Source organism: Tupaia chinensis, unplaced genomic scaffold (assembly GCF_000334495.1).
Source record: "Tupaia chinensis unplaced genomic scaffold, TupChi_1.0 Scaffold000272_1, whole genome shotgun sequence".
Taxonomy (NCBI): domain Eukaryota; kingdom Metazoa; phylum Chordata; class Mammalia; order Scandentia; family Tupaiidae; genus Tupaia; species Tupaia belangeri.
This window is the reverse complement of record NW_006159754.1, coordinates 8,010,273-8,025,462: the sequence shown is the minus strand read 5'-3', so window position 1 is coordinate 8,025,462 and position 15,190 is coordinate 8,010,273. Positions and strand designations below refer to the sequence as shown.

The 15,190-nt window shown below is 40.6% G+C and overlaps 1 protein-coding gene across 4 annotated transcripts in view; it reads left to right on the top strand.

Moving 5' to 3' along the window:
* VEPH1 (ventricular zone expressed PH domain containing 1) overlaps positions 1-15,190 on the top strand; it is a 213,475-nt gene that overhangs the window by 6,729 nt on the left and 191,556 nt on the right. For all 4 annotated transcript variants that reach the window (XM_027772379.1, XM_006149776.3, XM_006149777.3 and 1 more), the window contains exons 2-3: positions 1,985-2,276; positions 9,774-9,989. In XM_027772379.1, the coding sequence (XP_027628180.1) occupies positions 2,139-2,276; positions 9,774-9,989 (354 nt within the window). In that variant the 5' untranslated portion in view covers positions 1,985-2,138. The remainder of the gene's footprint in view (positions 1-1,984; positions 2,277-9,773; positions 9,990-15,190) is intronic.

Sequence of the window (15,190 nt, the reverse complement as noted above, 5' to 3'; positions counted from 1 at the left end):
CCTTGTGTCCTGGGATTTGGGCTAAGAGCTCAGGAAGATGATCTCAGGCAGAAATAAAGGAGAATGGCAGGGGAGGATATAGGGGCAGGGCAGGAGGGAGGGGGAAGCATGGGTAACACAGGTTTGCACCTAACAAATGTGGAAGGGTCGATTACAATACCCCTGCAAAAGGGAGCTATTGTCTGTGTAGACTGTCTTACCCTTTGTGTTAAAGATCCAAGTTGATAAGGTAGAAGAGATCCCTTTGTAAAACAATGACACCAACAGCTGATAATGGCTTTCTGTGTCAGGCAGTACTCTGACTGCTTCCCAAGTATTAGTCACTTACTTCTTAGGACAGTTTGGTGGGATGAAGAACTGATGTATCGGGGAGGAGAGTCCTCAGCATCCCGGAGACACGTAAGAGTACATTGCGAAATTAGGTGGAGGGCGTTTTGTCTCCCAGCTGGTGAGACCATGACTATGTGCTATGTGATGGCTACTACTGAGCTCCCTCCCTGACCACCAGCCTCATTTAAAGAGCACCCCCTCACCTACAAAATAATGATGTTATATCCCCAGATCGTTACGAGAATTAGAGTTAATATTTTCAAAGATAAGGAGACATAAGAATAGGCATTGTGTTTAAAAAACTGGTAGATAGTGCAAACATTGCATACAGGCAATCCTCTGCTTGACATCCCTAAAATGTCTATAAATGGCACCTTTTGCAATACTGCAGGTAGCTTATTCAGTTGAACGCCTGATGGAAATTTGGTTTGTGTTTAGAGACCATGTTTGATGGAAAGTATCTATCTTTAAACTTTAAAATTCAGAGCAGTGAGGTGGTAGCATAGCAATAGCTCTGAGGGGAAGTCTGAGACCACCCAAGGGAGCAGCAGGTACCTCTCTCTCTTTTCGCACTCATTCTGGTGAATACATTCAGTGAAATACCGAGCAGAATCGCCTATTGCTTATATTAAATAACTCACTCTTGGCTGTCACTATCTGAGCATGTGGCTGCATTTGTAAGTTACCTCTATGTGTGATTCCATGTCACTCGACTAAAATCAGGAGACTAGCCCTGCCGCAGCTACTATGGGACCTTGGGGAAGCCATTAAACCTCCCTGGCCATTAAATGATTACTACCAGAGCAAATGGTCTGTGATTTTATTAGGCCCAGAAGGGAGCTGATGAGAATAATCAGGTATCTAATTTGTGCCTTGCCCTACTCTCTGTGTTAATTGGGTGAGAAGTACAGTGGGACTTTATTATTTGAACTGTGGGACTAGAGGGAGGATTGCCTGATCTCAAAGCCCTTCCCTTTAGCCTACATGGCAATGCTATCAAGTTCAATTTCAGTGTTTAAGTTCACGTTCATGCTCACATTCTGTGGAGATTTATCTAATCCCATACTCCTAGGCAGAGTTTTTTCCGTCACTGCTACTCGATTAGTGAGTGCATTGGAGCAAGTACCGAGATCACCCCTTGGGCTGAGAGAGGGGCAACTTCTACTGCCCATATAGCAAGAACCCAGCCCAGAGGGTTGCACTGGTTCCCATGTCTAGGTTCCAGAACGCAGGGCACCAGACAGTGGGTCCAAGAGCTGCTTCCTATGCTCTCTTTCCTTTCATCCTCCTTTTCTCTTTCACTTTTGTGGAATCTGTTTGGGGGAAAACCTGGAAAATATTGGGCATTTTTGTTGCTTGTCCACTTGTTTCCTTGAGGCATAGAGAGAAGTGAAAGGATGTATAAAGAAGAAACAAGAGAAAGATAAGCGTGTGGTGTTTTTGTTTTGTTTTTTAAGGTTCAAATTAAATTCTAGAGAAACCCAATAATTTTTGACAGAACTCTTTGAGACAAAAGTAAAGAAAGCTTACGTAAGGATCATCAGGCCAGGATCTGTTACTCTGGGCACAGGTTTCCAAGTATCTTTTCCAAGTTCCCATTCTGAGCTCATGCCATTCTGCTAATGGCTACGTTTGCCATTTGTTTCTCTTGCAGAAAGTATCAATGGGGACCTCAAATGCTGGAGAAAAGTGACCTCTCATGGAATACAAAGGATACCTGCTGCTACATGTTTTTGTCCTACTACCTCTGATTCCTGAAACACAGACTCTCCAGATCTGTAGAGAGTCAACTGATCAGACTTTTCACCATGCATCAACTCTTCAGGCTGGTTTTGGGACAAAAAGATCTTTCACGAGCTGGGGACCTCTTCTCCCTAGATGACTGTGAGATTGAAGACAGCCTGACAGAAGCTTTGGAGCAGATTAAAATAATTAGCTCATCTTCAGTAAGTAAACTGGTTTATAGCCTAGATCCCTGACTGGACCTATTCTAGAGCCAAAGGATTATGTATTTCCTGGGGGAAGGATCTTTGCAGGGGCAAGAGGAAAGACCACTTATATTGGTGTCTCTGAACTCTGTTTTATGGTTTAGTTGCCATCTAAGAAATAATAGCAGGAGAGTTATTTACTTGGAGGCAGGAAAGGAGTCGGGTCAACTTTTGCTCATTCATGAGACCAGAACTCTAGAAATTGCAGACTGGAGTAGAATCCTCACAGATGGATTGTTTAGGAGTTATTTCTTACATCCTTGACATGACATGGAGTGGAGAGGGAGCAAATCCAGGCAAAGCAGACCTGCCAAGCTGTACAACAGCATCCGTAAACAAAGCAGGGCGTGCAGTGGAGGCTGAATAATGAAAGAAGGCAGGATGACACCTCCTGCCACGCAGGTAATATGAGACAAGGACAACGATCACACCACTGCCAGAAGTGACAGTTGCCCAGGGCTTGATAACACTGGTTCTGTTTCTGTGTTGTCTCTCTCTCTCTCTCCTTTTTTTTTTTTATTTTCCAAATCTTTTCTTTGCCATTTTAAAAATACCTCTATTCCCATTCAATCCAACTAGTCCATGATCAATCCTCAGGTGATTGGACAGATTTTAAGTCTTCATCAGCCCCCTTCCTCCATTTCTTAGATGCTCTTCAATGTCAAGATTGTATATTCTGAAACAACTCCCCAAAGGGTACAGATGTGGAGTGCCCAGCATAGTTTGATCTTGACCTTCTTGGTTGTGCTTGAACCCTCCTTGGGATTGGGCCCTTTTCAGAGGCCTAGGACAACAAATATCCTCTCAGATCCTCCCAGCCCCACAGCATTTCCCAAGGCTTGGCACAGGCACCCATTAGGAAGAGGAAAGTGGGGGACTCAAGCCATAAAACACCAAGCTGGCAAATGTATACCTAGGCAGACATAAAAGCTCTCTTCCATGATTATAATGAAGAAATGTTTAAAAGGCACACTGGCAACCAGCGTGGCCTCCTCCTCAAGCCTGTCAGCATGTTCTCTCACCGCCATCAAGATGCCCAGTTCCCCACTGACCAGTGAAGTCACTTCACAAACACCCCTTCTCTTCTCAGGTACTGTCGTTGACAGCAATTAATGCAACCACGTTTCTTTCCAGAACATAATCAACTTAGTCTGACTTGAAACACAGTGTTCCTGGTACAGTTCCACTTTCTGGTGAGGACTTTTGTGCTGTGTCCAGCGGCCCCTTCTTTCATACACCTCTGAAAATAAATTGGCTGAATATGCCAGTGATTTTCATTTTCTTAGTAGAGAACCAACCATTAAAACAAACAAAAAACCCTCAAGTTCTCTAAAGCCTACTTCCACTAGAGGTCACTAGTCGCCAGTGATTGCTTTGGTTTCCTTCATCAACCTCTTTGTCTCAGATATCAAACTCAGAATTTTAGGATGGTAAGTTCGATAATATGTGCCCACTCTTAAGACTGGTAGGACACTTGTCATTAAGAGCATTGTTTGTCCCATAAGCTCTCCCATCAGCACCACACTTAACCAGCAGGTCTAGGGAATTGGTATGTATTCATCTAACTCCATCCCATCTTGCTTCTTTGATTCCTCTCTCTGTACCCATGGCATGGAGCAGAAGAAAGCTGGAAACTCCTCATTTAGATATGTTAATTTTGAGGTGACAAATGCCTGTAGTTCCTTATCTTCCTGTTTTGATCAGTCCACTGAACCACCACAGTGAGCTCTTTAGCTTCCTTCCGTTAGCTGTGCCCCATCTTTTTTTCATAACTAAGCCAAGATCTTCCTTATTAGGCCTTCCCTAATGACCCTGGGACTCAGTAATAATTCTACTTCTCAATTTCTCTTCAGAAGCATAGAACAGGGCCAGCCAGAGTGACACATGATAGCACAAAGTTTGACGATACTGAAGCAAGTTGGGAAGCGACCAGGCTTGCTTCCCAAAGTCTCCCTATCCATGCTGCATGCACATGTGCCCGTGATGCTGGCCGATGGAGGATGGGGTGGATTGCAGTGTGAAGACCCTGTTAGAGGTACCAGTTTGTCTCTCTCATGAAAGAAATCAATAAACTTTAAGAAAAAAAATGGAAAGAAAAAAAAAAAAAGGAGCAGAATGGAGGCTTCTAAACTTTTCCAACTTCCGTCAAAGAAATCCCTTCCTTAGGATTACTTAGGATTGGTAGGCTGTCCTTCTACGCTTGCAATAATGAAGTTACAGTAGCTTTTTTATTTTTATTTTTCCTGCTCCTCAATTTTCCTTTTGAGAACTGTCTTTTTCTGTTGCTTAAATCCTGGATAGGACATTCATTCATCAAGGTTCCCTTCTACTGACTATTCTCTACCCTACCCTGCCAGGGAAAGGGGAGGAAGGAGGAGGAGACACCTGACTTAAGCTTGCCAATCAGAATTTCTTTCAGAAATCATTGGAGGGTTACTTATCATGAGGATGGTGGCCCAAAGAGATGACCCTTTGTTTCCTACCCTCTATCACTATGGCTACATCATCCATTTCTCTTCTAAGGCCAGGTGCTTCAATTTATTCTTCACATATTTGAGCCATCTCATACTTTTAATTATTGTCTATAGTTGTCTAGGTCTTTTCTGTTGTTTATGATCAAAGGATTCTCAATAACAAAGAGATAGCTGTTTTGTTGCTGGAAGCTAAATGGTTAACATGTTCCACCTTTGGGCCAGGTGAAATCTGACCCTTTGTCTCTTTGAAACTATTGTACTTTGTTCTATTCTCTGTCCCCAACAATCAAAAGAGTTTAACCTCTGTTCCCATTAAAAAAAAAAAAATTTTTTTTTAAACCTTTGTAGATAGACATCAAGTCTCACCTCTGGCTTCTCTGGCTATCTAAATAGCCTTATCGTCTCTGGGTTTTTCCATGACAAAGAAGGAGACTATGTCAGGAAAGGGTTATCCACCTCACATGGTAGCAGCCTGACTCTCAGATCTGGAAAAGTCCATTTTATCGTACAAGAGAAATGCTGTCCAAACCGGGACACCCAAATAACTGAGTTAGAAGCATGAGTTAGAATGCCAGTTTAGTGACTTACAATGAAAGTTATAACTCATAGGGGTCAGAAGTCTTGCATGCTCTATACTCTTTTCTCCAAGTCTATATCTTTAGATAAAATATGTTAGTTTTTGTTAAATATTATCATCCTCTATTATAATCACATGATAGCCTTCCCTCCCTGGATTTACATCTGACTCACCTCCGAGTCACCCACGTACAGTTAGTGTCTTAGTTTAGGTCTGAAGCTGATTAGGCCCACTCCTATACATGAACTTTCTTAGTTTCATCTTCAAAGAGCAATCATGTTTCCAAGTTCTTACAAAGCACTTCATTGCAGCTCCCTAGTATGGTTACATTCCCATCATTTTTATCATCGTCCCTGGAATCTTACTAATTTGTTATTATAATTTATCATTGCCTAGTACTTGGACCAGTTGCTTTCAGTCGTTGCTGATATGAGTCAGAGTCTCTGTTGCTAACATTTCTTTTCAATACTGACATCACCAGTTGTCCACATTTATCCTGCAATGTGTTAAGGCCCTCGGATCGAATCAATATTTATTTATTTATGTTTAAAGAATTATTTTATTAACTTTATTTATGTATTCATTTGTTTATTCAATTTGATCAGAGAGGGACAGAGTGAGAGAGAGAGAAAAAGTGAGAAAGCAAGCTGCCTGGTCTGGGACTCGAACTGCAGTCAGCCATGTGGGAATCCAGTGCTTTTAACCACCACGCCACCTGCTGGCCTCCGAACCAATATTTATAATTAGATAACTTTAAAAACATTTAAATGTGTTGTATCACATATTAAACCATTGCAAAAATATTCTCGTCTGTAGGCCCTCCTGTCAGCATATGCATGCCTTTTGAACATCATGCTTTCATCAGATATATTCGTTATCATTCCCAGCTTTACAGAATCTGAAAATTTGACAAGCAAGTCTCTGAGCCTTCCTATAAAGTCATTCACCAAAGAGTGGAAACTTGCTCTGCATGTCTCATTCTCTATCAGTTATTCCAGACTACCGCTATAAAATAGGTTGTCCTTCACTTTGCTTTGAAACAAATGTGACTTTTCATTCAAAATTCTCTCCAAGTTCCCAAACATTCCTTTAAGTTATGTCTTTTCGTTTCATGCTCTTTTTGGACCACCTTTACCTAATAATTATTTCTTGAACAAACTTGATTTTCCTCCAAGACTGCTTTGAGTTTGTCTCATCTTCTCTTCTCTTCTTCTCTTCTCTTCTCTTCTCTTCTCTTCTCTTCTCTTCTCTTCTCTTCCCTTCCCTTCCCTTCCCTTCCCTTCCCTTCCCTTCCCTTCTTCTCCCACCTTGGCGTTGATGTTCGCCCAGTCGATTCACCCATCTTCCACTTCTTTCCATTCTTTTTAACAATGAAACTTGTTAGTTACACCGAATCACCTCATCTACAACATTAGGTACAATCAGATCACTTGAATATCTCTTTCTACTCCTGTTCTCCTCCCTTATGGTACCCTTAAGGTAACTCGTATCCTGAATGGGTATTTATCACATATCATTTTATTTCTTTGTTATATCATGTTCGAAAATTATTTATAGTATTGTGTTTAATGTTTTTAAACTTTAACTAAGTGGTGAGTCATAATGCTCAATGTTATGTTTTATCCATGCTGGTACATGTATTTGGTAATGTATTTGGGTCGCTGGGAAAATCATGACACATTTTTGCAAAACAGAAAATAGGCTGACCTTCCTGATGACTTCATAGTTCCAAATTATTTATTTTCACCAGGACAGAGTATTTAATTAAATGAACATGCACAGTTTATTTATCTATTCTTACTTTGATGGACATTTTATATTTAAATAGTGCTATAGTAAATGTAATTATCAGTTTTAACAAATATGTATTTCTAAGGTACACAACTAAAAATGAAACGTTGGTTTTGAGATTTTGTGTGGCAAAAGGCATTTTCAGGTGCAACATAATGAAAGATCTTGAGATGGATAGATTATCTGGAGTATCTGGGCGGGCCCAGTAGAATGATAAGGCTCCCTTATAAGAGGGAGGCTACAAGAAGGTCCAACGTGGAGGAAGGAGATCTGGCAAAGGAAGTAGAGGCTGGAGTGATAGGCTTCGATGATAAAGGAAGATCGTGAGCCAAGAAATGCGGGTGACCTCTAGAAACTAGAAAAGATAAGAAAAGGCATTTTCCCCCTCAGCATCTCCAGAGGGCACTGGATTTTAGCCCAGTGAGAATGAATTTTTGTCTTGAGACCTTCTTAACTAGAAGGAAATAAATTTTTCTACACCAATTCTTGAGCCACAAAGTATGTGATAATTACTGACAGCAGTAACAAGAGAACAAATACTGTCTCCCTTCTCTCTCACTGAGTCTAGATTCCCCTCATCCTCAGCAATCACCTTTGCTGATTTAAACTGATTCCTAGAGGGGTGATTCAAGTGCTTTTACCTGAGGGAGCTAAGTCTCTGGTCTCTGGTCTCTACACCCTTCACACATTGTCCACTTTCCATCAAAATTGGCCAGGAGAGTACCAAGAGTTGCCCCCACTGTGTAACAGATGCCTACCTGCTCCTAATGATTATGGTTGATTAATCTGGTCAGGATGGTGATTCCTTTCTTTCTCTGCTGGGCTCTTCACACTTCAGAAGCCTGAAGTGACTGAGCTCCCAAGCTCAGGTATTCTACCTCTGGGAACACAGCACCAGGCAGAGATCATAGTCAGTTCATATCCTGACTCTGGGAGGATGGTGCCTATCTTCATAGAATATTAGGTTGAATTTCTCCTTTGAGAGCTTGCTCCATCAACCTATCAGTCCAGCAGGTTTTCTTGTTGTTGTTTTGGTTTGGTTTTCATAGTTTACTTGTTTTACTTCACATTTTTACTTAACATAATTTTTATTAGTCCAGTTAAAAAATATTATTATATACCTTATCATCAACAGATACTTTTCCATTTTTGTGTCCCTTAAATGTTTTGATTCTTTTCCCAGCAGTATTGAGATGGTGGAAGAAGGAGTTACAGTACATGATAAGATGAGTGAGTCATATGTGCCCACTGCTAGACACTCTTTTCTATCAAGTAGTTTTTGATCTGATGGATTGTGAAGTGTAGGATCTAATGTTGGTAGACCAAATACTCTGTGATTCCCTCAAACAGTAGTTCAGGCTTAGACCTTGTGGGCAGGAGTAAAAATTGGTAAGGCCTCTCTGGAACATAGTTTGGCCACATATATCATAAGCCTGAAAAATGTTTCTATGATTTGCCTCAAAAATTTCCACTTCTGGAGAATCTAGATTATAGATCATCTATATTCTATAATGTAGAAAGGGTTTTGTGCACAAGATCCTCACTGCTCCAGTATTAATAGCAGAAAACACAAAAGGCTGTTAGAGCTGGATCTTGCAGTTAGACAAGTTCATCACTTCCCATCTTTAGCTGCACACACATGATGACATAAGGACCCATATATGAACCCTTCCTGCTTTGATGTTTCAAGGGGGCTTTTTTGTTTGTTTGTTTTTAAGATTTTTGCCATAGGGCATATGCGCTGCCAGAGAGAGACACAGAGACAGAAAAAGTGAGAAATCATTCCCCCAGAGGGGATGGCCATGCCACAATCCCTTCTCTTCCATTCTTCTCTCAGGACATTCAGCATGCACACACATGCATGCGTACACACACACACACACACACAGTGTGTTTTTCAAGCTGTTGGGTCTGGAACTCCAATCACGCAGTCAGCCATGTAGGATCCAGTACCTTAACCACCATGCCACCCAGGGTGTTTACAGTCAGACCCGTTTTCTAAACAACAGTGATGGCCCTATTTTTCACATGTAGATGTTCTAGAGTCATATTATCTCGCTGTAAAGAGGATGAGGTATTTGAGGAAAATTTTAAGTAGTGAAATAGAAGGAAATTTGGAAAGCTAAAATGGGTTTGGTAGTTACTTCGGTTGAAAAGAGGAGATAAAATGACATGTTCTATTATATCCAGAAAGAGAGAAAGTTATTGAGGGGAAACTGGAAGGCAATTTGTAACATTTCACAAAAGTTACTGATATGACAGAGTAACTGCCACCATATCAGTAACCCCTGTCTTGTCATGGATTTAGAAACTGAAATAGCCTGAAGATTGTCACTCCCTTGCACATAAGTAATTAAGCTCCTTGATACTGTCCCTGCTCCTAGTCTACAGGTGAGAGTAGGAACCTGCTCCTTTGGAATCTGTATGTATGTCTGACTATTCCACAAGACGATGTTCTCCAAAAAGGAAGACCATTATTACACTGAACTTTTGCTTTCACCACTTAGCACATAACCTGGTACACCCATTTTCTAAAAGACTGTGTTAGTATTTTGTCCTTTGAAGGATCACTTTCTAGAGCATTATTTAACATGAGGCTTTCTTTCCAAATAGGATTACCAAACCAATAACAATGACCAAGCAGTGGTGGAAATTTGTATCACAAGAATCACAACAGCCATCAGGGAGACAGAGTCGATTGAAAAGCATGCAAAGGCCCTTGTCGGACTCTGGGATTCCTGCTTGGAACACAATCTGAGACCTTCTGGGAAAGATGAAGACACTCCTCATGCAAAAATTGCATCTGATATCACGAGCTGTATTTTACAGGTATGTCAGTGTTCAGTATCAGGCCATTTGATACTAGGTAGGCAACCTAGATGAACATCCATGGTCTCTGGACCAAGAGCCCATGTGTCTGCTGCATTTAGATACTGTGAAAAGAGACCACAAACCATCAATAGCTAAGCAGATGGGCTGGTAATTAATAGACCGAGAAAGTTCTATTGAGCCCTTACTATGTGCGAGATACGCCATAGGGAATTCAAAGTAATACCACAGCAAGCCTCTGATCTATGTGGAGAGATAAAGTGTGTGCATTTAGGGGGTGATTTCTCGCTTTCTGTCTCTCTGTCTCTCTCTGTCTGTCTGGTGAGCACACTTGCCCTATAGCAAAAACCTCTCCAAAAAAAGAAAAAAAAAAAAAAGCTAATAAGTAAGTAATAGGTGCCAAGATCAAAATAAGGCATACTGAAAAATTCAGAAGAGGAAACCTCTTTCATTCATTCAAGGAGGCCAGAGAGGACATGGGAACTAAACCGAAGGAAAATGAGCTTGGGATATGCGGAGAGATGGAACTGAGTCATTTTTCAGTGTATTTCTATATGTATTGTGAAATCTCTAGGACAATATTTGCCTGTTCTGGACATATTTAATTCCTTCTTCTTCTGTAAACATAAACTTGGAATTTGGGCTCAGTTGCAAAGCAGTTGTGTAACATTAAAATGTAGGGTGTCTCTTACCTTTCAAAGCCATAATTTCTTCCCTATAAAATGCAAATGAAACGAATTGTCTATGAAAATTTTTACCAACCAGTGAGAATGACAGATGTTTGTCAAAAAAAGAACTCTGTATTCAAATAGTCTAGGAAGCACTGACGTCAATTTTTCTGTTTTGAATATTCACTATGTTTCGTAGCATAGTAAAGGCTCCCAAAGTCCTATAGTAAAGAAAGCTGGTTAACTTTGTTTAGTTCAGCATCTTTGATCCAATTTGACCATGGAATGCCTTTTTCCTCTCAACACAACATTTATGAATAACTCTCAGAACCAGGGATCCGCTGAATACAGTTCAGAAAATTCTGGTTTTGCTAAAATGCGAAGCACTGTGTGTGGCAACTTATATTACTTCTGTTTTCTTTCTTTTCCTCCTCCTTCTCCTTCTTTTTCATAGTCTTTCATGATTAACTAAAGCATGTTCCATTTTATCCTGCTCAGTCCAAGGACTGGTCAACTCAGCAAAAGACTGTATGTACGGGAACTAGCAGTTAGCGTAATGACTATGTCGCTGGACTCCCACGTAGTCGACTGCAGTTCACATCCCAGACCCGGTGGCTTAAAACTCATGCCGGGCACGTGTGCGTGCGTGCCCAAGATCCCGAGAGGAGATTGGAGGAGAAGGAATTGCGGCGTGACCATTCCCCTTGGGGGGTGATTTCTCACTTTCTGTCTCTATGTCTCTGTCTGTCTGTCTGGCAAGCGCATGTGCCCTGTAGCGAAAACCTATCAAAAAAAAAAAAAAAAAAAAAAACTGTATGTACCACACAGTTTTCCTTTGTCTCTGGGTTTGGGGATGGGTGAGATGAAATGATGATTTCAGCAAAATTGACATGAGATTAATGGTACTTAGAAGAAACCCCACATATCTAATACTTATGTTCTTCCTTAGTGATCCTGTGTTTGTTATTGATATACATGAGAAGCATAATTATTTCACTCCAAGCTATACATGCCACAGATATTCAGACCAAAAAGACATTCACATATCAGCCATATTCTCCAGCTCCCTCTATCAGTTCAAAAACCACTGGTCTACACTTCAGAGCACTATCCAACAGAAATCTAACACAAGTCACAAATACAAGCCACATAAGTAATGAATTTTCTAGTAGCACATTAATATGCAATAAGAAGAAACAGATGAAATTGATTTTACTATTATAATTTCTTTTACCCAATATATCCAAAATACTGTTGTTTCCACATGTTATCATTTCAAGATAGTTTACTTTTTTAAAAATACTGGGACCAATAGTTGGCATAATGGTTACGTCGCTGGACTCTCACATAGTCCACTGTGGTTCAAGTACTGGACCTGGTGGCTTAAACTCATGCTGGGTGCGTGTGCGTGCATGCCCAAGATCCTGAGAGGAGAATGGAGGAGAAGGGATTGTGGCATAGCCATCCTCCTGGGGGTGGGGGGTGATTTCTCACTTTTTGTCTCTCTGTCTTTCTGGCGAGCGCACACACCCTATAGCAAAAACCTCTCAAAAAAAATAAAATGCTAAGTCTCATAAATCTGGCAGGTATCTGAGCACATCTGACTTTAGACTAGTCACATAGCCAGTACCTAGAAACTTCCATGAAGTTCTGGACTAGTCACATAGCCAGTAGCTAGAAACTTCCATGAAGTTCTGTGGCTCCTGTGTTAGCACAGGTTTAGAGCCAGGGGGATTTCCTGGATGGAGATCAAATTTGGAACAAGTTATGAGCCATGAGCAGGAATTTCATAAGATAAGCAAGGTGGAATGACAAGACCTTCTCTGAAAAAAAAAAAAAAAAAAAAGAAACCTGTTTATGTAAAAGTACAGATTTATGAATAAGACCAAAGTCAGAGAATTTTAATCTTATTCCCTTTCTAAAATGCCCCACATTCTAACAAACAGAGATGTTTTATTCTGGGTAAGGCATTACGTCTTCTATAAAAAAGGGAGGAAATAAAGCAAATGCTTTTGAGCAATAGAAATTCTAAGCTTACTGAGGCCAGCAGATGGCATGGTGGTTAAGGATGCTGGACTCCCACATGGCTGACCATAGGTTGAGTACCAGACCTGGCGGCTTACTTTCTCATTTTCCCTCTCTTTCCTTCTCTCACTCTGTCCCTCTCTGGTCAAATTAAAATAAATAAATAAATGAATAAATAAAGTTAAATAGAATAATTCTTCTTTTAAAGAATTGCTTATTTTTATTTTTATTCATTTATTTATTTTTATTTGACCAGAGAGAGAGAGAGAAAGTGAGAAAGCAAACCACCAGGTCTAGGACTTGAACCATGGTTGGCCATGTGGGAATGTCCAGCACCTTAACCACCACGCCACCTGCTGGTCCTTTTATTTTTTAAAGAATTGTTTATTTTTAATTTTTAAAATTCATTTAGAATAATTCTGTTTTAAAAAATAAATTCTGGACTTACTAATTATCAATGACTCAGTGTAAACGAGTTTGTTAGATTGTCAAGAGCAGGGTCCTGAGGTCAAGACTGATAGTTTGGGAAGGGGCAGAGAGCACTGGGGCATAGACCTCCTCGTTGAGACAGACAAGTGAATCACAGAAGTGGGTGACTCCAACCTGTAGGACCAATGGGGATGGGATGGCCACTGTGTGCCCTAGGGAGGGGCAGAAGCCACTGTAATGAAAGGCAGGAAGCGTTAACACCAAACTTGCCTTTCAGCAAAGTTCAGCATCTTGCCCAAGTCACCCCTGGGATATGGCCTCAGAAAGTCAGCCTGGGAACCAAAGGCAAGGTTGTGATCCCAGGACTTACATTTTAGTTTTCACCACTTTTAAGAGTAACTTTCTGGGTTACGTAAACATCGAAAAGATGACTTTTATACTACTTGTCATTGAGTTTCTCGTGTGAATCATGCAGAAATCCAGATCATTCATTTTCTTTTCTTTTCTGTTTTCAGTAAAATAGAATAGTAGAGCAACTTTAAAAGGTTTGGCCTGCAGCATTTTTAGCTTGCATAAAATAAGAAAAACGTTTTAAAGAAGTGTTCACCCAACCCTACCTTCCGAGATAAGCAGTCCTAGTACTGTACATCTAATCAGGCTAGGGCCCAGCCATTTCTTCCTACACCCTTGACCATTTCATTACTTTTTTTATTATTATTATTTTATTGAACTTTATTTTATTTATTTATTTAAATTTGACCAGAGAGAGACAGAGAGAAGGGGGTGGAGTGAGAAGGCAAGCCGCCAGGTCCGGGGCTCAAACCACAGTGGGCCATGTGGAAGTCCAACGCTCCTAACCACCATGCCACCTGCTGGCCCCTCATTGCTTTAAACCTACTTTGGGTGATCAATTCTGATCCTCTTTTATTGGCAATTATATCAAATTATGGCAATTATATCTAAATCCTTTCTTTTCTTGACCCCTATATTTGTGAACTGGCCACATTTATCTTAAAATAACTTAACATTTCAGAATTCATCGTCTACTCTCTCTTCAAGACAAACTTAGTACGCGTGTGCAGCATGCACTGGTGAGCTGTTTTATTTTACTTTATGTTGCCTTGGACCATGTGCTTCTACCAGCTCATCCTGTATCTTAGACTAGTCCCTCAACTTGTGTATAAAACAACAGATCGAATGAGATCACCTTACAGTCTGGAGTTATGATTCTCTCAAGAGATGCTGAGAAGTAAAACCGCAACTAGCTTGAGAGCTTGAAATCTTCCGTCGTACAGATCTTGGTCTTGTTAGACAAGAGACTGGCACGTTATTTACTCTCACTGGCAATGCTCTGTTCTGCCATCTCTAAAACGGGGATTGTATTACCTACGGCTTGGGACTGTTATGAGGGTTAAAGGTTATATTACATATACAGGGCTGACGGGGTACAATTTCTGCATAGCAAATGCAGTGAAAGTAGTGGTTTGTAGCTGGCAAATAAAGCCAGAGTCTTGTAGGGCAAGAGAAACGAGTATCCATTTGGCTCCATTCAAGACATCAAACCATTGACATTTCGTGCTTCTAATTGAAGTGGTAGGTACACACGAAGAGGCCCCTTCACCTCAAAAGTTATTCCACTTGAGGCCTAGCCACTACATGGAAACACTTAAGTCAAAACACAACTTATTCAGGATTCACAGCTTCCTCAACCAGATTCATCTGTCAAATTGACCATTGCCCATTTCTTTTCCCATCTGAAAATCCTGAAAGGGAAAATAACCCCATAAGGCATACTATACTCTAAGATAAATACAAACTTGGAGAGGGTTCATGAAAGTTAAAATGCCTTTAGGGTCACTATAATTATTGACATAGCTGATATACTAGAATAAATTCTAGAGAATTGATGGGCAAACCATCATGAAACTGATAGCCAATGCCTGGTTTTATCCTCAGTGTATAATTATACAGTGACAGCCTTGTCCCAAACTGAGTCCCTTAGCAGAGCCGGTTGCTAGGTATTTAACTCTGCATTTTATCAGTCCCCCATCTCTGCTGCCACTGTTGATGACTATATGA